The sequence below is a fragment of the Etheostoma cragini genome, chromosome 16 (assembly GCF_013103735.1).
Source record: "Etheostoma cragini isolate CJK2018 chromosome 16, CSU_Ecrag_1.0, whole genome shotgun sequence".
Taxonomy (NCBI): Eukaryota; Metazoa; Chordata; class Actinopteri; order Perciformes; family Percidae; genus Etheostoma; species Etheostoma cragini.
The window spans coordinates 10,105,410-10,132,565 of NC_048422.1; the positions used below are offsets into that span (position 1 = coordinate 10,105,410).

General features: G+C 38.7%; 1 protein-coding gene across 1 annotated transcript in view; it reads right to left on the reverse strand.

Annotated features, from left to right (window-relative positions):
* Nucleotides 1-27,156, reverse strand: part of si:dkey-247m21.3 (5-hydroxytryptamine receptor 4) — a 48,827-nt gene that overhangs the window by 5,939 nt on the left and 15,732 nt on the right. Inside the window, exons 2-6 of the mRNA XM_034897320.1 lie at nucleotides 25,888-25,969; nucleotides 25,476-25,646; nucleotides 25,170-25,370; nucleotides 24,923-25,076; nucleotides 22,516-23,177 (exon numbers count right to left, since the gene is read on the reverse strand). Of these exons, the coding sequence (XP_034753211.1) occupies nucleotides 22,516-23,177; nucleotides 24,923-25,076; nucleotides 25,170-25,370; nucleotides 25,476-25,646; nucleotides 25,888-25,910 (1,211 nt within the window). The 5' untranslated portion in view covers nucleotides 25,911-25,969. The remainder of the gene's footprint in view (nucleotides 1-22,515; nucleotides 23,178-24,922; nucleotides 25,077-25,169; nucleotides 25,371-25,475; nucleotides 25,647-25,887; nucleotides 25,970-27,156) is intronic.

The window sequence follows — 27,156 nt, forward strand, 5'->3', positions numbered from 1 at the left end:
ATTTCAATTACAAAATAAAACGCAAAAACGTTATTCATAAAGCCTTAATGCATAACTTTTCTGATATTAATGGATGTCCGTTACATTCAAGCCATTGCCAAATGAGTTGCTACAAAGCTAATTAAGACTGTCAGCACCACTCAACTCTCTGTATTTCTCAGCATGGCTATGTTCATAAGATTGTATCGTCCGGTGTCTTTCCCGTGCTGAAACCCTGATGAAAAGATTATAACCTCTTCTGAAGAGTCCCTGTGTTTTTAATCCTCCATGTCCTCCTTGGTTATTAGCAACTGTGTGAAGGAAGGAAATGTATCCTCAAGGCCTGAAGCAGGTGTTGTGACTACATATATTCAATGATATATGCTACTTAAACACACACATTAAATATATGTGTGTATATACTGTATATATATTACCTCTGACTTTCAGTGCAGTAACTTTTAACCACAAGCACTGTAGATTTAATTTGACAAGACAGAAAACAATGTGTTATGATACAAGGATGCAAATCTGATATATTAATTTAGCAATTAGGTTCCACTCTTGGTCCACTTCTCTTTTCTATTTTTGTTTATGAATTTCCATCATCTGCTCTGAATGTTATTGTCAGCTTGATGCTGATGATACAGTATTACACTTCCAAAACTAATTTATTACAATATAGTCATATAATACATATAATCTGCTCTGCATTCTGACTTTGATAGCCTACAACACTCGCTTATAAGAAATAAATCACTGCTTAATAAAAACAAATCTCACATTATGACTTTTGGAACTCTGCAGACCATCAAAGCCAAATTAAAAGGTCATGTGTAAATGTCCTGATGGTAGTTAACTGCAAAAAGCTGAACACACCAAATACTTTGGATTTTGGACTGTGGGCTCTCACTTAAGTATCATTAAAATTGATTATGTTTTAAAAAGAATCAACATCCAGAAAATGCTTCTCTCTTACTGTTAGAAAGAAACTTGTGCAACAACTTACCAAACCAATTATATTATTTATAAATGTTTCAATTACCCTAGTCATCTAAAACATCTTAAGGTACCTATTTTACTCTACCTACCACTTGAAATACTCAACACAACTATTTTTCTGTCCCTGCTATATCTTTTGCTAAAGCTAAGAAAGCCTGTAGGTTTAAAGGCTGCTCAGATTGGAATAATCTACCTGTAAACATTCAACCCAGGCTCTCTTCACTCCTTTAAAAATACCCCGTTTTCCTATTACAATACCAACTGTACGTGTCCATGATCCTATACAACACCATGATAACACCTCTTCTAATATTATCAGTATCCAGTTTCATTCTCTGTTGTCTAATTATGATTGTACTTACTGTTAAGGACTCCCTCAAAAACGAGATGCCGCATCTCAAGGGGTTACCCCTAATAAAAAAAAATTCAACTAGCTTCATCTGTAGCATTTAGAAATGTAAACTGCTCCAAATGTCAGAACATTCCCAGAATAAAAAAGGAGGGGGGAGGAGGAAAAGACTATGGGAATTTTCCCACATGTTAATTTTTATCTTATAAAATCAGGCTAATGCTTTGTCCAGAGATAGTTTAGTGGTTAAATCCCACCAGAGCTTTTCCTTGCGTCTCTTCTAATCTGTCTCGCTTTCTGCCTTTTCACTGTGCAATTAGGGTAGAAAAAAGAAAACGTGAGAGGGGAATTGCAATACATGTCCTCTACCATCATTTCCTTTTAGTTTGAGGACAATGAAATGTTTTGTGAGGCTGTGTCAGCTGTTATTTATGATCAAAATTAAAACTGGAAGATTGGGAATTGTCGATGTTTCTATCTCTAATCTCACACTACAGCATAAGGAGCAGGGGTGAGGACAGCAGAGCATGAGATTTTCATCACAAAACCCCATTTTACTTATGTTCTCTATTTATTTTGTATTAACAATACCCATTTCATGTATTTACATTCAGTAATAACCTCTCTAAAAAGCTCTTTTAATTTAGGCTGAGTGGTGGATTCTGCCACTCCCACCCTGGATTCAAATAGCCTTCAATCGGAACATGATTCACAGGAAATATGTATAATAATGTGAATAATGTGGTTGGGTTCCCAACCCAACTCCCTACGGTCTGAGCCATTGCCACCACCAAGAACCCCAACCATTGATATCAGCCCAGACAGCCTCAGGCCGTCTGAGGGGCAAGGGCCAAAATAAATAAAAAGGGCACCAGCGCACAGAATGTTTTCTAGCTTGTAGTGCAGTCTATCTGGCACTTCTTCACATTTTCTCTACTGGGGGGCGACCTAGATGGCACTTTATGTTTTCTCCATTTAAGGGCAATTTAGGGGCCCTTAACATGTTTAATCTACCATCCAAGAGTGCATTTTTGCTGTGTTTTATTCAACATGGGGGCACAAAACACTCTCTTAACAGTGTGTTTACAAAACAAGACATGGTCATTTTGGCTGATTTTGCAATATTGCACGGAGTGATGCAGTCACGGGAGTGGTAGCACAGTCAGCTGTTATTTGCTTCACACCTTTTAAGATAACCAACTTCACTGTCTGCTGTTGTGTGGGAAATGATTTGCGCTGTGTGGAGCATGAAATCAGATCTCAGTTTCAATTATTATTGACTGACTTACTTAATAAAACAATGCCTGTTTGCTTTGCTGGGTCATAAACGGATACACCAGCTGCTCTGCCGCAGTACTTTTTGACAAAAAGTGAAAAACTGTGGCTGGATCAACACAAATCTACTGTACTTTCAATGCCATCCCAACATTTTTAAATACTTTTAAGGTGTTTTATTATTTCTTCAACTCGAGATCTTTCACTAGAAACCATATTTCCTGAAAAGTACCTCTTTAGAAAAAAAGCCCAGATTTAAAAACAGCCCAGCACAGGGTCATGTATTCAACTTACTCTTCACAACAGCATCTGGCGCCTTTATGCTGCCAGATTTGCTGTTATCCTTCAGTTTAGTTTGATCTGTGGCTGACAAATTGAAGCATTCGATCAAAACACACATCAAAATGCTGCATGCTTTGGGAAAAGAATTGTGAGAAAGGAGGAATTTTGGAGTCCTGATATTGAAGGGATTTCTAGTTCTTTTAGAGGAAAGAGGTGGTTTTAGGAGGCATTTCAGATGAGGTTTTTGCCACTATATTTTTTGCTTTATTTGTTGTTTGTTAATGCAGTCATTTGTGCGTTTTGGCCATTTCCTCAACTCCGGTGTGTTGTCAACAGTCTCTACTGCATCGGTACACATAGTTTTATAAATGGAAACTGCTTTCCTTATCCTTTTAAATACACTGCTCTGGCAATGATACTACATGATGTGTCAATTAAAAAGTGGCTAGTCCTTTGTTTTAAGTTAAAAGGTATTTTACAAATCTTTAGCTATTTAAAAAAAAAAATAGAACCACATTTTTTAACTGTGTCAAAGCTGCATATAGTATCTGTCCATGTTTAGGATTCCTGCATGCTTCAAGAGTATTTAAATATTAAAGCTAAATGACCATCCCAGAAATAACTCATGTGTAAAAGCCAAAATTCATATTATAATCAATCTTTTCCTGTAGACTATTACATCTGCAGCGAGTGTAACATCTCCGTTTGAACTTGCAGCCTTGCTACACCACTTTTTTAATAGCAAAAAAAATTCTCCTCAGTCACAAAACATCATTGCTGTCCAGTCATCTGCTCTGTAATGTGACCTCAAAACAGATGCAGATGAGGTTTGTGTTCTTTTTAATTTAGCGCTAATATCTTTCGGGGACATTAAATAATCAGATTTCACTCTTATCTCCTGGCTTTGTGAGCTGCAGTAGTGAGGAGGGAGCGCTGATTGGGAGGGAAGATAAGGTGTGTTATCCCACAGGAAAGCTGAAGATATTGCTGGAGGAGCTAGTTTTCCTCTTTCAAAGCAAACTACTTATTTGTCCCCAAAGAGACCGTACTACTCACTCAGTATTGTGTTTCTTTTGTTATACCCATGTAAAACCTGGGTACCGTGTCACTTACGTCTGTGAAAAGTGCTTTATGAATCCAGTTTACTTACTTAACTCACTGCAGGTTTTACATGTTTTAGCCCATAATTACAAACTGCGTAGCCTATACTTTCATGACCATGCATAGGAATATTGTACTGTTGGAAACTTCAGTCTGAACACAAGGAGTCATAGATGAACTGATAAAGTTCCAAAGGAAAAAAATTAATTTATATTAAAAGCAATACTATTTTACATGTGTCTTTACACCCTCTTCAATAGTTGTTTGTCCATACACACATAAATAGTATGACAAGTACAGACTGAAGCGTTGCTTGGACAGCTCCAGCACTCGAGGGAAATTCATCGGCTAATTGGCAGCGTGAATTCTTAAAGACTCTCTGGAATCTGGGCCAGTAAGGACTTCAGAGTTTCCAGCACAACAAATATGTTGGACAGGTCAACTAGGACTCAAAGAATACAACCTAGGACTTGAATTCCAAGTATGCTGGATCTAGTTTTTATAATGTCGGAGCACCTGAAAATGTGGTCCTCAAAACTAAGAGGCCGGAAGCAGAACCACTTTGATATCCATGGAGCACCCTGCCATATGTTACAGTAGTTTGATTTGTTTTTGTTGTGGACACTCGGTATCAATTTTACATCAAGACCCATATTTTGACTTCTACTCTATTCTACAAACTTCTATAAACTACATCCTTCCTTAAATGAGTTTTTCCTCCCAGTGGTAAGTAGACATCTGCTGCCCTTATTTCAGAGACAAGTTAGTTTCAAAAAACTCAAATGATTCCAAATTAAAGATACTCTTCCAGAGACCAAACCGAATGAAAGCATCAAGGGGTACAACAGACCGTCAGCTCATAAATAGACAAGCACAAAAAACTGGATTGACTGAGCATTCACACACACACACACACACACACACAAACAATCAGAACATTATAAAAGGATCCTAAGCCAAATTCATCACTCCTATTAACATTGAACAAATGTCTGAAAAACCTGAGACACGCCAGGGGAGTGTCTTTACTTCTCAGGAAATGTAAAACACTGACCATACAATGATAAATGAACACACATACAGTATGTTGAAGTATGTGTTCTGGGATCACTACAACTGAATTCACATGGTCAAAAAAATACCTTTAAACATTAAGGTTGTTGCACAAACTCCCCTTTGAAAACCCTGACTGACCATCCGCACCAATAACCACATACTTTAGCAGTAATCCAGACTGATGTCCTGCGGCCCCTTCATGGGCATGATCTGGGTTTCTAGGACAGAAAATGCTCTGCCTTTCATGTTTCTGCTATTTTTCTGTGAATCATGTAGCGGGAGCAGTTCTTAAATATTTTCATGCAATTTTCATGCAATGACCTGACACCATCTCCTAGAAGATCTAATACAAAATAAAAAATAATTCCTCATTAGTCCTTTTTATTTTACTGGCAATGGTCAATGTTGACTCTCTAATTCTGTCGTTCGGGTTAAATAGTGTTCTTTGCTTTAAATCTAGTCCTCAGTATCAATAGCTAATCTTTCAGTTCTGTCATTCTATGCTTAGACTGCTATCATTACTAAATCAAAAAAGAACTTTACAAAAAGAGGACAACAGCGAGGGACTATATTATTAGAAGACTTTTTTATTATACATTATAGGGCTATGCAGCTCAGTTTATTAATTGAACATGGTTCTTCAATATACTGCTGCAATATTAATTTTGTCCATGTCACTCAGCCTCAGTGCTGTCTCTGTGTGTCCATGCAGACTCCCATCATATAGCAAGAACTGGTTTTGAATAAAAAGTTGAAGTTAAACCGCCTTACTTCCTGCTCACAGATGGATTACCCGATAGGGAGATGCTGCTTCTATTTTGGACGGCGTATGTCTGCGCGTTAGCGTGTGTATGTATGCATCGAAATGAAAGACGATCTCATTTGGCTCTTATTTGCATTTTTTTAACATTATGTCCTTTTGACCGGTGAAATCTGGCCTTGTAGCAAATGTTTATTTGAATAAACTCCGTAATGCTTGTTCCTTTGCTTTTATACTTTATTTTTTTACTCTGTCAACTACAAACAGATACCAACCGAACTATTTTCTAAAGAAAATGAACTTGATTTTCACAGTTCAGACTTGCTTGATTGAATATTACTGAACAATATGTGGCCTTTTCATGTGGCTATTGGTGCATTCTGTGAAGTCATAGGAGTGCCATTTAAAAAAAAGAATAAATCTGTCAAATGAGGAAGATAGTGGCAGGCCTTTACTGTGAACCAATAATTGAATCAATTTAGTTTTTCTAAAATGACATAGGTTATACATACTATTCTGTCATATTTTCTGTCTTATGTTCATAGAATAGTAATATAGGAAGAAAGCATGGCTGTCAGTGAGCCTTTACCATTGCTTCAGAAATCCAATCACTATATCTAGACCCGAGAGTGAAGCCTTTTTTCATTTAATAAAACTATTAGGACAAAATAAAGAGATCCACATGGAGCCTAGCCTTGGGTTTCATATGGCTGCAGCAGAAATGTTGGCCCAAGCTCTGAGGTCTGCAGAACTTCTGACAAACTCAGACAAAAGACACGTGACTATCTTTCTATCAATGAGAAACACAAGCTCAGTCACACACGCAAACACAGCCTTGTCACTCACTATAAATTAAGTATGAAAAATAACACTATCAAGATTCAATCTTTTGGCAAAAGCTGAAATTGCTAGACGCTGACTGCAGCCAGAATCATGAAAGCAGCAGAAGAACATCAGCGCTGATTGTTGCAGATCGGATAGTGGCTGAGACGCCTTGCTTCAAGCTGCCCGTCATCTTCTATTGTCACACCTTTTGAATGAATCCACGCTCTAAGTGCAACTTGTACAATAGGTTTAGTTACATCTTTATCAATATTAGTTAAGTAGTAGTTGTAAATTTTTATTCCCAACTTGTATATATTTTAAATGTTTGTTCTTGTATTCTATCCAATTTATTATCATGTACTGTATATTGTATCCTATGATTTCATGTGTATTCTGTATGTGTGTCTATTTAGCTGCAGCAAGACTAATTTCCCATTTTTGGGATCACTAAATTATCTATCTTGCGCTCTCTCTCTCGCTCTCTCGGCAGGTGGCCTGCCACAAAAGTTATTCAAATCTATCCAACCCTGTAGAGCAATGTTTCTGAAACAGTTCAGATCAACTTTAATATCCCACAGGGAAAAATGTGATTGGTCCAGTGCTCCAGACGCTAACGTCCACAGTCAAAACAAATAAGACCTCACCATATAATTAAAAAATATACATTTTATCCCATTGAGATTTAATTGGTCTCGCATTGCCAGACCTTCCTTCACAGCGCTACAGAGGAGGATCTGGCAAGTCCACACAGCATTCTGGGATGGGAGAAAATCTTCTCTGGTTTATTGGCATTTCTTTTTTTTAAAGATATTCTTTTGTGGACTTTTTAGGCCTTTGTTTTTAGTAGAATGACATAAAGAATTAAAAATAGTCAATCCACAATAGTAAATATTTGAATAGTTGACTGGCTGTTAAGTTATCTCTGCTGATGGTCCTGTTTGGGCTGATTACCAAGCACACAGATAAGAACAAAAGACAACACGTGGACGTGTAAAATATCCCAGTTTACATAAAAATGGTTACATTTGCGCGGATCGTACATAGACGCATTTCCCCCAAAGACATCGATCTTCTTAGAATTAAAGACTGTCGGATGTTCAGTAATTCGGTCTCATCTGTTAAGTGCATTAGAGTGAAATCAGCCTGTGACCCACTTTGATGACTAACCCATGATTTACAAAGAAACAGTTGATCATATTCTCCTACCTGCTTGCTGTTGCTAAGGAAACTAATGCCAACAAAAAGATTTCTGCAACAAACTTGTCTGGTTCATCGGAGGGCTTACATCACGCAGAAAATCATAGAAAGGCAGAAGAGAACATGGGGTAAGAAACGTTTTTTTTTTTCCTCTCTTCAGCAGCTACATCTGATGTGCACTTTAGCAAAGTGTGTGACCATAGAGAAAGCAGCGGTCAGATGACATCGTTGTTTGACAGCGATCATTTGCCTCTATCCCATCCATCCTCTCCTGTCTTGTCCTGTCCTTATCTCTGGATTGTTATATTTTATCTAACTTTTACATTTTACAACCTATAAAACACTTACAGCAACAAGCTACCACACACACACACACACACAGTTAATAGTTGTGGGGCTGTAAAGTCAAATTAAAGTTTTTTTCATGCAGGGAGAGGGTGCTGAAGCTCTGAGAACATAACGTCCAAACCGTGTCCTATAAAAAAACAAGTTGGACCGAATTGGACTGAATCGCCATTGCTCCTTTGGGGGGGATATTTGCTCTGCAGACAGAGTTCAAAGTAATAACACATGATAAGAGCAATGAAAAATGACCAAACAAATCCAGAGAATAACTAAACCTCATCCCCAAATTCAATATCAGCTCTGCACAGCACACATGCTGACTGCCAGTGTTTATGACAGATTTCAACTGAGCCGTTGTATCCTCTGTATCATTGTTTTTCTCTCTTTTGAGCAGACGGAGACATTCAAAGTATGTGATTCACCTGAAGCTAAAACAAGGTCGGCAGGTAAAGACTGACAGAGACTTAGCAACACCACTGAAACGGTTATATATATATATATATATATATATATATATATATATATATATATATATATATACATACATACATACATACATACATACATATACACACACAATATTTCTGTAACTTTTATCAGCTATTCTGTTTCCAGCAGCTTTCTGATCCTGAGTTTTAAAAAAAATATATGAAAACACCACCAACCAAAATAACCAGAATGAACATGTTATTCATTCCAACTAAAGAAAATGACAAAACAGAAGGGATTATGGGTAGCCAAAGATCAATGCAATTTGATTAGCAGTGCGTGATCATGTTTGGAAAGTTACATATCATCAGATTTGTTAAGTCGTTTGTTGCTAACATGTCTAACCTGGCAGAATGGCAGGTTATCTCTGGTGTATAAACTGCTTACAAGTTGTAATCTGTTGAAGCTGAGGCCGTCGGCACCCAAAAACAAGCAAATTAAACAAGGCCGGCACATCCAGAATCATTTGGACTGCAAGTGTGATCCCACCCCAACTTATCACCACATAGAGTATGTATCCATATCTCTTCCTCGTGTTGTTGGGGACATCAGCTGGAAAAGATATGCGCTAGATCAGCATCTGTAAAGATAACATTGAGAGGGACTGAGTCTGCTCACAGATTGATGGAGACCGTGATAGTGTAAGTCCTCAGAAGCCCCATCAGAACCTTGGCAAGTGATCTAATGCAAAGTTCAATCTCTATGTTTCAATGTTCTGAAATGAAGCTAGGATTTATTGTCCCGCTATGTGTTTTTTCAGCAGAATCTCTGTGTCGGGCCAATAGTCAGCTGAGGAGAAGTCCTGAGGATCAGTTTCTTTTTACATTTCTGTAAAATCAGCAGTGGACGCAAGAAAAAATGGAGAGACGTGCATGATGAATTAAATTTAGGACAGCTACGCTCGTTAGTGTAAGTGCGATAATAAGCTAAGTCCATAAAGTACAAACGCAAACAGGGCAGAAAAATACATTTTAAGTCTCCCCTCCCTTGTCTCCCAGTGGTTTGGTCCATTACTTGGTTTTCAGTACGCAAAAGTCTGGACTTGTGGGGAAGATTGAATTGAGTCAGTAAGTAGGCTGGCAAGGCTGTTTTATTCACTTTAAAACCTTGGATGAAGTAATTATTTTCTCTAATACAGATGGTGCTGAGTCATTAATAAATTAGTTATGACAAAATAATTCTGCTGTTAGCAGTCATGAAGTTAGTTTCAGTAGTTAGTTTGGTAGCTTGTTGGATTGTTAGATAGCTTGCTAATTCTACCCAGTGTGCTTTCATGTTACACACTGGTTATAGAAAATGAGCCAAACAAAGTGTCACTTATCAGCGAGAGCGTTGTGCTTTTCTACATTGTGACAAGAGTGTGTGAATGCAACATTAAGCTGTTTTACTACTTTAGTAGTTTATATCCACAACCTTCCACTTCATTGCTACCGCAAGTTTTGACTTGTCATGGTCGGATAACACTGGTGTATTGTTATATTAATAACATTAACAATGGCTACAGTCTTTATGCAAGGACCCTGAAACTGAAGCAACCAACTGAAATTCATCATTGGTTTGATTGTTTACACCTGTGGTTTTCAAAATAAAATGGCTTCTATAAAAAAGGGCTTTTGTAAATATGCCTAATCCTTTACTGTTCTATGCTACACACAGCATCTGACAAACAGAAGTTATTCTACTGACTTTCTGTATTTAAAGGCAGCCTAATTGTGGATTCTGAGTTTCAAGTAAGTAATTTAAAACCAAGAAGGTGTTTTGTGTCTAAAATTATTTTTTAAGGAAATAGCAAACAAATCACCTTTTTTTTTCTCACGTGAAAAAAAGACTGCTTAATTAAATTTCAAAGAGCTGATTTGGTCAGGTGGGGCAAATCTACTGTCCAATATGTCACCAAGGAAACCAAAGTGCTTGTAATGGAGGAAAGCAGAGACGGAGGGCGAGATGAGTTTAATTTAGATCACAGATGAGTTCAAACTGTCTAAACTAAGCAGGAAGAGACATGACAGCAGCTGATGTCCTCAATCCAAAGTGGAACAGGAAGCATAAGAACAGTCCCAGTCCTATAGATTTCTGTACTTTTATTATGTTGCTTTTTATTATTTAGATGTGAATTTTTGTTTTACTATCACACTTTTATTTCCTTTCTTTATCCTTTCTGGTCTAGATAAAAATACGAGAATCCTGTTTTTAAAGCTTTTGGGGGGCAGGGACACCTTGTGAGCCAGTGGAGACTTTAATTACACACAATATCTTTCTTTTCCAAGGATTCTTTCATCCTTAACTCTTAAATTTCATACTTTTTTTGAGATCATCATAAAAAATCAACTCAAGGGTCAGCAATAGAAAGACAACAATGGCAAGAAGCAGGCTGGAAATTGGAAAGTGAAGGAAGGTGGTTTTGGTGGTGTTTTCAGAAACAAAACAAACATTTCACACCAATAGAAAGAAACATGATAAAAATCTTCTGGGTAAGATAAAAACCAGAGAGAGATCAGTGAGATTCAGAGAGGAGCAGCTAAAGGGATTTAGGGTTTCAATCAAACAATAATAAATCATGTGAGCGCCCTAATAAATCCCAGACTGGAGTGTTTACACTTGTCCTGGTCTGTCTGTCTGAACTAAGTGTCTGTGGTCGGCAAAACGTGTTCGAAACATGCATTGTTTTGATAAATGAAGACTGTCTGATGTCTGTTTGTAGCATTTAAGGACAAATAAAATTTCAGAGTGGACCGGAGACCTTCACTTGGCTGCTGTTGTAGCTTGATTTCGGCCACACACGGGTGCCAGCGCCTGGGGCGGACAACGGTCTGTTAGGGCTCGGAAATTAATCTATTTCATTGATTAACTCAAATTTGATGTTTAGGGCGATTTAGTTTTAAATGAAAATCGTTTTTCTCTTTAACTTCCACAACCGACGCTCCCATTAGGCTTCCGTAGTTCAGAGTGGGCTCAGCCCTCCCCCCGCATTCCTTACAGCCACACAGACAACATGGAAGTTAACACGCACAAGCTCATTCCAAAGAAAGGCACAGTTTCACCCGTTGTTTTGGAATTGGTTTGCTTTTTCGGTGTCAGACTTAGAAAAAATAACGGCACACTGAAAAGTGTGTTTAAAAATTGTTGCTACCGAAGGTAGCAGCACAACAAATTAATTCCAGCATCTTAAACCGAGACATACAGCCAGAGTCCAGAGTCCAGAGTCTGTGGTCCAGTTGACTGAGGCAGCCCTTTGAGTCTGACTTCAGGGATGTAGGAAAACTGTTTCTGAATACCACTGTTAAAAGTATGTTTTTGTAATATATGTACTTTTGTCATTAATGTTACTTATTTTACCAAAAGTGTTTTACCAAAAAGGGACACAATTTTATTTATTTTATATTTTAGGTTATTTAGAAGGTGCATTGTGTCACTTTAAATTTGAAGTTATTAGAAAACTGCTACATTTTCACGGTTGACAATGGAAGGGCCTGCCATCTTGTTTACAACATCTTTTGAGGCTTGCTCCTATTTGGCAAATGGGAGCTCTTCTGTTGATTGGTGATCTCTCCTCGTCAGTAGCTCTCTCTCTTGTGGGATACCCCAGGGATCCAATCTTGGACCCACTCTGTTTTCTTTAATTATGTTGCCTTTAGGGGCTATTATAGGAAAGCACAATCTGTCATTTTATTGCTACGCAGATGATTTGCAAATCTATTTTCCTATAAAAGCAAAAGACAGTGACGCACTTTAATTTGATAAAGATAAAACGGAGTGTATTATTTTTAAGGAGTTTAGGAGCTCTGGCATCTTACACTAAATTGAAATTTGACAAGCAGTTAATAATTGATAAGCCTTTCCTGAGCAGGCATGACCTAGAAAAGGCCATTCATGCTTTTATTAGTTCAAGGTTGGACTACTGTAAAGCTTTCCATGGTGGTCTGAATCAGATGTCCATCTTGTTTCTTCAACTTGTGCAAAATGCTGCTGCTCGTTTTTAACAAATACATCTAGACGTGCACATATCTCTCCCGTTCTCTACACTCTACATTGGCTCCCTGTGCGTTAAAATAGATCTTAAGATTTTGTTGTTTATTTTCAATGTCTTAAATGGTCTGGCCCCAGAGTATTTGTCTGAGAATTTAACTTTGTGGGAGCAAAACCGGTCATTGCGTTCTTCAAATCAGCAAGTTTTCGAAGTACCAAGGTCCAGGTATCAATGGTGGAGTGATCAGGCTTTGGAGTTGCTGCCCCGGGACTCTGGAACAAGTTACAGATGTAGATGTACATCACAGATGTAGCTCTTTTTCGGTTCAAACTCAAAACGTATCTATTTAGTCTGGCTTTTAATATGTAGCAGTGGTGACATTTCATTCTGTTTCATTGTATCCTTTTCAGATTTTACTGTTTTCTATGTTCACTCTTTCTATTGTATATGTGTTTTTACTCTTGGTTTCTGATGTTAAGCACTTTAGATACCTGCTGGTTGCTGTAAAGTGCTGTATAAATACATTTTTATTGATTGATAGATTAAACCGCATAAGGGAAAAAATCATTAGATTTTTTTTTTTTGTAATTGTTTTTGAACGTTCTGTTCTTTGATGGCTCAGCAAACCTTCTGTTACGGTTTCTGCTGGCTGGGTTCGGGTTGCTGTAGTCTCTGAATGGAGCTAATGTTAACTCTGGCTGCATCTCTGGGGCTGTTGACGGCTCTAAATTGCTAATTTAATTGTGGGTTGGCACAGCGTTGTTAACTGTGGTAAAAAAAATTTAAAATGTCACGAGCATGTTGAACATTGTTACTCTAATACCGTTACCGTACATTTTAGCCACCAAGAATTAGCATGAGCCACTTGAGCACATTGCTTTACGTTGGATCGATATTAAAATATCATATCAATAAATAGGTCTCTAGTGTTTTACTGTGTTGCAAAGGGGGATACGTTTAAAAAAAAAAAGATTTGTCTGGGGTTTGAACATTGTTGGAAACATGACATCTGAAATGACATTTTGAATTCCTTTTTTAAATTAAACGTTTGATGTATAGATCAAACTGTTTGTAGTTTTTTGCAGCCTGACTTTGATTTTAAATTAAATGTCACAGATACCAATCTCTGTCTAGTCAGAGAGGGTGTTTTGGGACAGGATTCCTGTAATGTGAGTGTTTTTACAGAGTGTGTTTCAATACAAATAGCAGGAGACAAATGCCCTTGCTTTGGCTCTTTGTTTTTGTTGCTCTTGTATCAATGTCAACAGCTTTTTTAATGTAGACCTACACCTCAATTTATTAGATCAATTTAGTTTTTAACTTACAGCCATTAAAATACATGAAATTTGCATCAGGTAGGTATTTTGTGGCAGTCACCTCTATTATTATTTATGTTACAGGGTAAAGCCCTGAAGATGAATGTGTTTTCTATGAATTCTGCTGGCTGCAGACAGACCCTTCTTATCTCACTCGGTCCTTCAAGCCAGATTTAACCACTTTCGCGGCTTCCAGCATTGAAGAAAACAGGCTTGCCGTAGATGTCTGCCCGTGCAGAGTGCCACCATCACTTGCAGGTTGCCAAACACTGTCATTATGATAATAATGGAGAGAAAGATGGTGAGAGCAATCGCACAGCCTGTTAAAAGTTTTGTAATGGTTTTGAAGTTGCATAGCTCTGGCATCTCGGAAAAAATAAGGTCGCACTCCCCTGCTGATGTGGAAAAATAAACCATGGGAGAGCATCAGTGGATCATTCATATTCGCACCAAATATTCACATAGTCCTGAAGGACGAAACCATTCATCTTAACCAAGATGGACGGATCTATTTTGGGACACTATTTTCCTGAGATGAGAAGTCTCTTTATCTTTAGCTCGGATTCTCTTTCTTCAAATATCCTATCAAAGCTGTAGCCTCAAGACTTCAAATAAATAAAAAATACAAAACTGACATCAAAGCCCAGTTCAGACCAAAGAGTTGCGACAAGACGAGGTTGAAACTACTTGCCACTAGCTGGTCTGCAGCATTCTGAAAGCTGCCACTTCACACCAAGGGGGTAAACCTCTCCTCTAAGCCTAGCTCCTACGGCGCCATTTTGATGCTAACAAGCCATGACCTGCCGTTTTGGCGCCACTTTGACAGTGAACTTTACATCTGAAGCGTCTAAAGACAATATGTCCATTGTTTATTTCTAAAGAAACACAACAATGCATAATAGGCTCCATTACCTTGAATCTCACATTATGGCACCGTAGCAGACATTTTTGTAAAAATATGTAACAGTTTGTAACAGTTGTAATAATAATACAGTGTAATAACCACACAAAATACTGTCACACAGAAGAATTACCGTATAGTACAGGGTAATCTTGCAGACAGTTTGGACTCACATTAGCTGTTTAGTTTAATTACTTATATTAACTAGCATTTTAGTTAGCAATAATAGCCTGTGTCTGTTATTTTAATGGGCAGGTGCACGTTCCGCCTCCGCCATTTCAACCAGTTAACAGTTCGTAACATAAAATAAATTGCATTATGGATAATTGTACTGTTATAGTTTGTAGCTGACTAAACAAGCTGACTTCGCCGTTGAAACAGATGACGTCCTTTACGTTGTAAAACCAGCCTCTGGAGACTTGACCAGCTGAGTTGAAGGCGACACCATCAGCTTGTTTAAGTCGAGCTGAAAGTTCAGATCGCGGAAACATTTCTTTGCACTGTTCTAAAACAGTTTCGTCTCATTGCAAATCTTTGGTCTGAACTGGGCTTTAGGCTGAATCTCATTTCTCTATCTTACCCCTACCTCCTAGTCTTGCGCGTTCACGTGAGAGTAAGTGCTGTCTCAATACTCATTTTGATCTAGGGCAAAGAGGTGCACAGCCTTGAAACCATAGATGGGTAAAGAAAACAATCAAGGGAGGACACGAGCTTACTTTTAACCGAGGGGTATGTGCACAGTCAGTGCACAACATTACTTGCTTTGGATAAGTCGATACATGCTTTATATATACCGTCCTGTATCACAGGAACGCAGGAGGTCACAGAACCTGATCTACTTTCGGGTTGAAAACAAGCTGAAGTTTCTTAAATCATGTGTTCATGTTGTAGCCATTCATTATTTTATTGGTTCTGCATTATTGCAATCATTTATAATTAATTCCTTTATATGCACTTGTACATTGTTGTTGGTTATGATACGGGACACTGAAAGATATGGGAGGGAAGGGTTACTGGCCAACAGGCTGGAATCTCAGAATAGCTGTAGGCCATGGTTTGTTTGTTTTTTTTGTGTCTTTTTTTAGTTTTATACATTTGAGGCGCCTTTTTATGCGTGTGACACGTAAATTATGGTTCTAATAGCCGATAATGGTTCTGTAATATAATATATTTTATGTAATGTTTTTATTGGGCAATAAAGCCAGATTTTTGTTAACGAAGAGTTTTTCTAAACATCAATGACATTCAAAACTGTGATAACTGAAACAGATGTACAACACACCATGCGGTGTGTATACACGTGTATTGCAAACAGACCTAAGTACTACACAGATAAGAACATCTGCCTCTGAACCACCGAAATTAACATAAAATAACTATAAAATATATAAATGCATATGCCACTTGTCAAAACCCACGCAATCAACAAATAGACACACTTGCAGACAGCATCTTGGAAGTTTGTGATCAATACTGTGTGGTGATGTAACCAAGTAGTGTCCCAGTTCATTGGGGTATGTTTTCAACCCTAGGCCTTACTACTTGGTAAGGGCTAGGGTTGAAAAATTGGGCAAGGGGTAAGATAGAGAAATGGGATTCAGCCTAAGTCCCTGAATGGGTCAAGCTCCACCCAAACCCAGGATCCTACATTTCCCATAATGCAACTTGAATAGTATCTTTTCTTAGAGCCCTCTCCCAGGTTAACGCCAACGTCTTGTAAACTCCACCATTTCCAGGTTAGAACCCATGCTTGTTAAATTTTGTAGTCTTCAAGCCCAATCTGAGACAACCCTGATGCCATCACTATGACATCATTACTGGGGTTGTATTCCCACACTTTGACAAAGCTCTTCCAGAGCCACAGAGGATATTTACATCAGTTTTACATGCTGAGTAGTGCTTTTCCGATTTAATTTACCCTGTGTAAAAAACACATTAAAAACATGGAGTGTCCCTTTGGTATTACGTATTGAATAATACTTTACTGGCGTCATAATTTGTGTTCCAACCGCTATTTCACAGTGCATTTTTGCCCTAATAGTTCACTTGTCATGCCTGCTGAATCCTGCCGCACAATTTCCCTATATGGAGTGGAAAGTTTTATCTTATTTAAAAAAAAAAAACGTCCCACACATGAACCTTCTTTCTAGAGAGATTTCAAATTCTACTGTTGTCAAACCGCTAAATAGCTGTGCTTTGTTTTGGCATGGCCCGGCAGATAGTTGACTCGCATTACAATCACACGGATTGTACACGGCTGATAGCAGTGGCCGCTGCTCAACAGTGTTTATGGGATACAGCAGGACTTGTGATATCCATGAAAGGTGAAACTCAGGACGGATCACTCTGAAGCTGATTAACTGTTACAGGAAGAGTTGGACATTCTGAGTTGTAGCTTGTTATTTTTCTCACCAGGCCCTTGACACTAAAGGGGAACAGGTTTTTGTAATAGCACTTCCTGGCTTTCCTAATCTCTCTAACATGTTACTTTATCATATAGCGCCGAAATGTGCCTGTTTACCTGTACAGGTTTGCCTAAAAAGCAAGGCAGCGGATTTTTTTTCTTCTGTCTGGTCTGCCGTCTGATTTTTGCACATTAAGACTGCATCAACCTCTTATATCACACCTTTCACGCTTGTTTTTGTGTTCACCCATGCTTTTTCTTTTTGAGTCGAAGCTCACACATTCAGCCCACACTATTTTAGTTACTGATGCCAGCTGCTCCGAAGGAGGGAAGATGACAGAGAGTCAGTTAAACTACAGAGGACAAGAGCAGAAGTGAGATTAAACTTGTAAAACTTGTTTCAGGTGTTGGGGCGGCCACAGATGGAACCATTCGAGGAGCACGGTGACATTTCTGTCAAATGTTGCAGTAGGGTGTTTTTACGGTATGGAGTGTTTCACCTCAAAAAAGGACCCTCTAGCTAAATCAACTAGAGCTAGTTGAACTAGAACATGAATACAAACTTAACCAAACTGGTATTTACTGTTATTCGGTCCACATTGGCAGTGTCATATGAGTAATATTATCTGTTTCTCAGCTCTCATGCGGCAAGAGTCAACTAAGGCTAAAAGGTGTGTGTGTGTGTGTGTGTGTGTGAACCATTCAGAAATGCAGTCTCATGATTTTCATATTGGAAAAATATCCCAACAATGCTGTTTCTTTCATGAACAGGTTTTGTTAGCAGAGTATTGTGAATTATGAGCCAAGACTCACCACTTTTTAGGAAATAAATGGCAAAATGAGAATGTTTCCGATTGATTGATTGATTGATTGAAGATTAAATAGTGTAAACTTGCCATTACTGCAACTACAGTGAGGAAAATAAGTATTTTTTCCCCTTGCTATTTTACAAGTTCCCCCACTTAGAAATCATGGAGGGGTCTGAAATTGTCATGGTAGGTGCATGCCCACTTTGAGAGACATACTCTAAAAAGAAAAATCCAGAAATCACAATGTATGATTTTTTAACTATTTATTTGTATGATACAGCTGCAAATAAGTATTTGAACACCTGAGAAAATCAACGTTAATATTTGGTACAGTAGCCTTTGTTTGCAATTACAGAGGCCAAACGTTTCTGGCGTGGCCTAGCCAGTCTCCAGACCTAAACCCAGTAGAGAATCTTTGGAGGGAGCTCAAACTCCGTGTTTCTCAGCGACACCCCAGAAACCTGACTGATCTAGAGAAGATCTGTGTGGAGGAGTGGGCCAAAATCCCTTCTGCAGTGTGTGCAAACCTGGTGAAAAACTACAGGAAACGTTTGACCTCTGGAATTGCAAACAAAGGCTACTGTACCAAATATTAACATTGATTTTCTCAGGCGTTCAAATACTTATTTGCAGCTGTATCATACAAATAAATAGTTAAAAAATCATACATTATGATTTCTGGATTTTTCTTTTTAGATTCTTTCTCTCCCAGTGGACATGCACCTACGATGACAATTTCAGACCCCTCCATGATTTCTAAGTGGGAAAACTTGCAAAATAGCAAAACATGATTGCTGCTCCAATATTATTTATTTAAACAAAAAAATGGTTGATCCTCCTCTGCTGCAATACTGGCTGAAAAAGACCAAGAAACAACAGTTAGAAACAACCGTTATTTATCTGCAGCCAGGCTTCAGTAGGACCGGGAAGACTGTTGGTGACCACAGAGAGAAGTGGAAGAAAAACTGTTATATAAGGTGCAACAAGTTGTGGGCAGGTTGGATCAGTGGTGGAGCAGGCACACATGTAATGAGAGGTTCAGGGTTAAACTCAGACTTGTGACAATTTCCTGCATATCTTCCCCCTCTTTCTCATTTAACTTTCCTGTCAAAAATTACAGGCGGAAAAGCCCTAAAAAAAAAAAAGAACAACAAAAAGTGTAGTCTTTACAGAACAAATTGGTATTTTATCAGGTCCCAGTCTTACAAAGTGACAGATTTTTGACGTGTACCCACAAGCACACAAACACAGGAAGACACTTTTTTGTGATTCTAGAAACTACACTACATAGACCCATACTGTACACCATCCACTCACAGACTACGCCCTAGAGCTCACAGACAGAATAACTTGTCAGGATTCCTCCAGTAATTTCAGTTTCCAGTATCCTGTCGGCTCTAATCTGATTGTCTGAGTCTGTTTTCTGTCGGAGACACATTTTAAGAGAGGTCATCAGATTGGAGTTAACACTGTTTGCCTTTCTGTTTCCTACACACAAAGACAGAAAGCCAAAAAAATTGCAGACACACAGACAGACTATGCAAATTACGACAAAAATCACTATGACGGGAGCAGAAGCACAGGGTCAGCATGCCTCCTTTCAACAGACACACGGATGCACTGTATGTGTGTTTTTGCACATACAATATATGACGTTTGTGCCATTGGTTTACACAAGTAAAATCTTTAGACAATATCAGAAGGTCACACTCGCTTTTACATATTTTGTATAGATTAATTTGTCAGTTGTGTTTGGGTAGTGTTCCCCATACATTGATTTATTTAAGCAGCGCGCCAAAATATCAGCATTGACCGCCACATATTGATTTGGAATTTTTATCATATTTAAAATGGGTAAAATCTTATTTAATTGTAGATGTGCACACAGAACATTAATTTGCTCATCCGCTCCTTAAAGGTTTCTCCAGATTACAAGTAAATCGTCTCGTTGTCCCTGCCTCTCAAACCTCTCAGTGACAAAAATTGAATTTGAAACTGTAAATAAAAGTGACACTAAGAAGAGAGGGACATGAAGAAAAGAATGACAGGATGGTCATTGACAAACACTCCGTAATTCTTAAAATATCAAAATAAAAGTGCAACCGCATTTAAACTCTAATTCTGTGGGAAACAGTGGTATGTGTTTGTGTGTGCGTGCGTGCGTGCATACACTCGCACACACGCACGTGCATGAGTGTCTGCATGCGTATGCAATTGCCTTTGTTTCTCTCCAGCAGTGAAGTGCTTGTGTTAAAGTTAAACAGTACAGACACGAGCAGGTCGCCTCCTCCATCATTCCCACTCGAAGGAGAGCCCAAACATAGATGTCAACTAAATCACCACCATTAACGTCAACAGAAACCCTCCCATAAAATAAAAGTAAGAAGAACTGTTGGACTATATTGTGATATTATAAATTATCATTCAATTAAAGATTTAAATCTGTTTAAAAAATAAAAGTCCATGTCAATCCTGAATGAAGTCCATCAACACCTCCGGTAACTCTAAGAACAGTACTGCTCCACAGACAAACAACTTAAGATGACTCATATCTTTTACAGCAACATGGGGTTTACTTTCAAGCCGACAAGCATTTTATAAGGGTAGCTTTTATGTCAGTTTTTTACTAAGGGCTTTACAAAGGCAATTAATTCAAATGCAATAAAGTCATAAGGTAAGACTTATAGTACCTGAGGTCCGTAGTGTCAGAATAACACAAGAGATAATCAGTTATATAAAGGCCTGTTAATGTGCATTATTACGGGTAGTTACAGCATTTGTGTCAAATGACTATTTAAAACAATGGAAACTATTTAGACAATAACATTACTATTCAAGAAACCAGACTAAGATATATGCTAGTGTCTTTGTGAGGCTGTACTTAGTCCTAGTGGTGCTTTGGGCTAAGTGCTAATAACAGTGCTAACCTGCTAACGTTTATCAGGTAATTCTTACCATGTTCACTGTGTTAGCTTAATGTGTTAGCATGCTAACATCTGCTAATTAGCACAGAGTAGGCCTACTGCAGCTTTAAAAGTTAGGGACATGTCAACCTTTTGTTTCAGTGATAAACCAAAGTGTTCGACCAATAACCATTTTGGCTATGATGATGGCGCTAGAAGACCAAGACAAGAGTCGGGACCAGCCAAGTTATTCATAATTTTAATTTGATGGCTGTCCATTTAATAGTTGATGCGACGTTTCAGTCTTGACTAAAGCGGTGGACTGACACAATGACATTGTTATCACTAGACACACGTGGCTTAAACATCTGGAATGGCATTTATTTCGGAAAAATGCATACTACAACCTAAATGTATATTTTAATATGACAGAAACAGTACAACTCCATACAATCTGACCATCTCTCTCCTGAGTCCTTCTGATTGTAATGTTTGTTGTCCTACATGCTACATGCTGTTATTACTGTCCTTACTGGCTTATTTCTCCATTCACCATAAGTTAAAGAAAGTTCAAACACACAACACACACTGTACTACATGTGTTCCAAAATTCCCTTAACAAAAGCCTGAATTTTTTTTTATCTTGAAAGGGCAGCTTTAATCATGTTTTCCTATGGGACATGATGGAAAGAATAACGTAAGACTTAGGTCATCAGCAGACCCCATATCTAAAAACAAGTACACATTATGGTCCAAGATTGGCTGATTTGACTATGTTTTTTTCTGTTCAAATGTTCCATCTGAAGAACACCACAGCTGCTTTGACCATGAACATTTATCCCTAGAGAAAGCCCGGCATCTATTATTTACACATTAGATTGCGTAAACATGGCCTAAATGAGAAATGATAACTTCATTCAAATAAGATATTGCACCAAGCAATTTTGTCTCGCTGATGGGATTAATATACCACCAATCTATGATCTATAGGATGTCTATTAAAATGTAGGGGTGACTGAAACTAAGTAAAATTAGTTTATATGTTAAATGTCTTTATAAACAACAATAAAACCCAATATATGTACCGATCAGTAACATCTACTGTAGGTCACCTTGTACAGATAAACGCGGTGTCCTTGTTACCTTCATAAGACTTTTGCACTTCAACAGAGCAATGCTATAATGTTGCAGCAGCTTTGGGCAGACTGGCCTAACTTTTGAAATTGCTGCGACTAAACAAAAAGTGGTTAATATCACGTCGTGGAACAAATAACCAATCCAATCTATCGTCTTTTCAAATTTACAGTGAAGTCTGTCAAAGACATAGAAACAAAGCATTCTATCCAACAGCCCACTGGCACTCAGTCTACAGTAGATGCACATCTGTCTTTTCTTTGCAAAAAGAGGCAAATCAACCTGGTGTCCTGCCTGAAGCTTTGTTTTCTTCTTTGGTGGCTTTTTAACACAGAGGACAGCAATGCAACAAGACACAAATATTGAAAAACTCTTAAATATTCCCCCAAAACTGGTGCAAATGTGCCTTTAACGCGTTTACCTTAGTGCCGTAGACGTGCCGTTGGCGGACACAGCCGAGCACACTCTGTGGGAGTGTCTATAGGAGCAGCTCCCCCGCCGGGCGTACTGCTCATCCCCACAGCAGAGGATCACCAGAAACGCCCTTCGAAACGCCCGGTTCAGAAAGGCGTACAGGAAGGGATTCAACCCTGAATTAATGTACCCAAGCCACAGCCAGGCTGTCCACAGCTGCCAGGGCACTGAGTAATGGATGAAGGGGTCCACCACGTTAGTGATGAAGAACGGCGCCCAGCATAGGCAGAAACAACCCATTATAATCGCCAGCGTCTTTGCTGCTTTAGTCTCAACACGCATGCGGCTGTTTGCTATGGGGGCGTGCTCTAAGGAGGAGCTCGTTGTTGGCCTAAGACGATTGGTCTCCGATGGATCTGAGGAAGTGGAGGGCCTCAGGCTGATCAGCGGAGCCGTCCCGGTGACAGGAGCGGAGCCGGCCCTCTGTAGTGTCTCAATCTGCCGCACGTGGGTCATGGCAGTGACGTAGATCCGCTGGTATGCCAGGACCATGAGGGCCAACGGGACATAGAAGGCCACCGAAGAGCAGATCAGGGCGTACGGCCGGTTGACCAGAAACACACAGCTTGTGTCGTTGGAGCCTCCTGCCAAGGCTCGCCTCTCCTCAATCTAGAAAGAGACATGGATGCAAAAATACACCAAGTTCAGACATTTGTACAACTATTTTCTATCCAATGTAACTGAATTTCATCGATATTATTCACAACCTGAAGTTAAGGATATACGTTTTCTGGAGGCGACCGGAGGCAAGGGGAAACGGCTAGCCCAGTTCTAAAAGTTAAAAAAATGTTTTTGGTTTGTATGTTTGAAACACATTAATACATGTAAATTGGTAGGTTGTTAGAGGTATTGTTTGCAGTGTTTGTTTGTTTTTAACTTTGGGGAAGCTAGCTGCTAAGCAAGGCTAAAGAAAACAGGAATAGTAATATGGTAAATACCGCATAGTAGTAAATAGGATTATCACCAGGAGAGCAGAGTCTGAGTCTTTCTTTGGTGAAGACGCAGCAGAAACCGTTCACACCAAAGCAGACAGACTGTACCAACTTTTAAATCAGTTCTTGTTCTCAATTTCAAACAATTCCTTTTTTGGGCAGAACAGAGAGAAAAGTGACCAAAGACAAAACACACACACACACACACACACATATATGAAACTGAAACCTGGCCCACATGTACAGACAGAGTAAGTCATAAAGAGCCATGTATTTCATTAACTCCGGCTGAATAAATTTGTCTATCCTCGTCTGCCTCTGGGAGTCCTGCTGATCATTTCAAGGGAGCTCTGAAATAACCTCACGCCAAAACATATTCATACCAGCAGGAAATGCTTGTTGAAGTGCTGTCTTTGCTCGCAGCAAGAAAGGCTCCACAGGGACTGCAATAGTTTTGTGATCACTGCATTACTGTGTCATTGTTCAAGGGATTGGCAACGTTATTAGAAACAGAGAGCATTAGGTTGAAAAGGTTTGTGCTGCATTTGCTCTCACAGAAAGAACATCTCTCCTTTTAGGTGTTTTAGGGACTTTAAAACTGCACAGTTCATGTAATAAGTAAATCAACAGCTACCAAACAGTATCCAAAGGATGTTTCAAATGAGCAAGAGCAAACATCAATTAAGAGGAACTTTTGCATTTCAAAAATGTATAAGAACAAATGCTAAATATCATTGGATCACAACCAAAGGAGTTTTTTATGGAACAGCTGCAGCCAGAAATGAAGCTATGAAATTATGAAAAATTTTAAGAGACTATTTAAAGTTAATATATTGAATGGACACAAAAAAGACTTGAGGTTATAGGATGGTGTACTGACTGTATGGTTATATACTATTTCTGGTTTGGATGGGTTTTTATTCAGTGTTGATGTAGATAGAAGGAAACAAAGTAGATAGATGGAAAAGAAAAAAAATGTGTAAATGTATGTGTATGTATGTATGTGCGTTTTTGTGTATTATTTTTTTCATGTGCATGTAGGTAGGTAGATATACGGTACATGTATGTGTATGTAAACATGTATGTAAATACATAAAGCATCAAATTGTTTTGTATTCAAATAAAGTATAAAAATAGTTTAAAAAAAAAGGGGATAGGACCAAAAAAAAAAATCTTATTTGAATCACTTACAATCATTTTGGAAGGTTGTGATGAAATGTCCATGTTCTTATTTATGTTATTTTGAAATTGTATCCTATACATTTTTTTTAACAAAATAAATAAAACCTTTCAGGGAGGTGTACAAACTCAAACAAAAGTGATGTTTTGTTAAATACAGTATCATTTCTTGAATCATAATTTATTTAGCCAGCAGTTGTTTCTGAACTCATTGATTTCGGATCTCAGCCACTGAGGACTCACAATGTCCTCGATGCCGATGGCGTTCCAGTTTTGCATGATTGGTAGGAAGGAGATTAATATGGGGATGAGCCAACAGCCGCTGAGCATCACTGCCACTCTGACTGGGGTCATCTTGTGTCTGTAGACCAGCGGCTGGCAGCAGATAGCGTAATACCTGGAGTAATACACACACATACTGTTTACTGGAAAGAAAAGACATTTCTCCATTTCTCCCCTCATCATGTCTCTCTCTCTCTCACACACAAACCTGTCCAGCGCAATGCAACAGAGGTGCAGAATGGACGCTGTAGTCAACAGGACGTCCAGAGACGTTCGGACCAGGCAGAAGTTTTCTCCGTATCTCCACTGGCCGGTGGTCAGCTCGATCGCAGCGAAAGGCATCACCAACAACGCAACCAGCAAGTCGGCAAACGCCAGCGACACAATGAAGTAGTTTGTTTTCTTCCGTCTGAGAGGCGACAACAAGGAACAATTCTTGTTTTTACTGAGTCTTTCAAGACAGATTTGACCACATTTGCTGCTTCCAGCCTTGAAAAAATAACAACAGGCTCACCGTAGATGTCTGTCTTTGCAGAGTGCCACCATCACTAGCAGGTTGCCAAACACTGTCATTATGATAATAATGGAGAGAAAGATTGTGAGGACAATCGCCTCCAGCGAGATCGGTAATTCCTGTTGTTGTTGTTGTTGTTGTTGTCCTGTGCTCCTTAGGTCATCCAACAAACTGCAAAAAAATACAATATAGACAAAGCTATCATTTTGGGGAATGAGAGGGGAATGACATGGCAGGGATGGTATTGTATGTTTAGATTGTTTGATGAAGGCAATATACTGACATGACCAGGTTTTTAAAAAGCAAAGCTAAAACAAATTGGTTTATTTGCAATTTATAAACTGGTTAATGTTTTTTTGATTTTATTTTTTTGGTCTTTTTTGGGATTTAACAGTTTGAATTTATGACTTACTGTTGAGGTGATGCTGTGGCCATCACTGGTCATCTGCATTAAGGTTAGCAGAGGATAGTCCTCATCACCCCATGCTCTGGCCCTTTTGAGACACACACACACACACACACACACACATCTAAATTGTTCTGCCTCTTGTAAGTCTGCATTTTTCTGAAAATAGTAACCAGCTTGCATGACACACAGGCTGGATTTCTTGTCCAAAATGTGATTTGTAGTTCAGATAAGTAACTGGATCACAGCTTGAAAGAATTTAATATTTAGAAGACAAATCGGCTATTTCTGACAGAATCCATCAGCATGATAGTTTGTCTTGCAATTAAACAGTTAAACCACGCTTTAGGGAAGTCTCCTTTCTCACTCCCCTGTCAAGGAAGAGCAAAGATATCAGCTCCTGAACAGCACCTCTTGGGCAAGGGGGTATCCAGCAGCTCTCAGATCTCCCTGCTGAAGAACACTAGCTATGTTTCCCGCCACACGTTTTCATCCAACTTAAGTCACATTGAATAAAAAATGCCTTATGGAAACAGTCAAATTTGATGGAATTTCATTTATTTTAACTCAAAGGAAATCTGTCTCATCAGATATTATCTTGATCGATATACGGCTAATGTACGCTGATGCTAACGTTATTTGCGATTAAGTTTTAGGTCATTTCATGGTTGCAATCTGCCACAAAACGAAGACGTTTTAGTTCATTTCCGCTCTGTTTGCACACATGGCGGATGTCAACAAACACGGACAAGGAGACAAGAGACTTTTTGAATTTAATTTATAAGGAACTCGCAAAGGAAATAGTCAAAGGTTAGGAAAAGCCGTGGGACGTCCTCCGCCGTAAATGGAAGGCGCTCAAACAGTGAGACATTTCTCAAAAAAGAGAGTGGTCTCGCAGCGGTGCCGTAGGACAATAAACACTTGTTGCATCTGCATTCTCATAGCAATGTGTTGATAGTGTCGTTTTCTTATTATAGCTTGATATGTTCATATATATACAGTATATATATATATATATCTCAGCTGGCACATAAGCACTATTAAAACTTGTGCAATATTGATCATTTGTTGGTAGACGGCACGACCCATTTGTCTAAATATACTTAACACAAATGTTAGCTTGAATGTTGTGCGATTCGGTGCGAAAATGAATGGAAACAATTCAATATACCAATTTAATCGCAAAGCAGCATGTGACGTCATTACACACAGGTTTTAAATTTGCTTTAAAGCCGTTGCATGGAAACACACTTTCACCAGCTTTATTCGCATGAG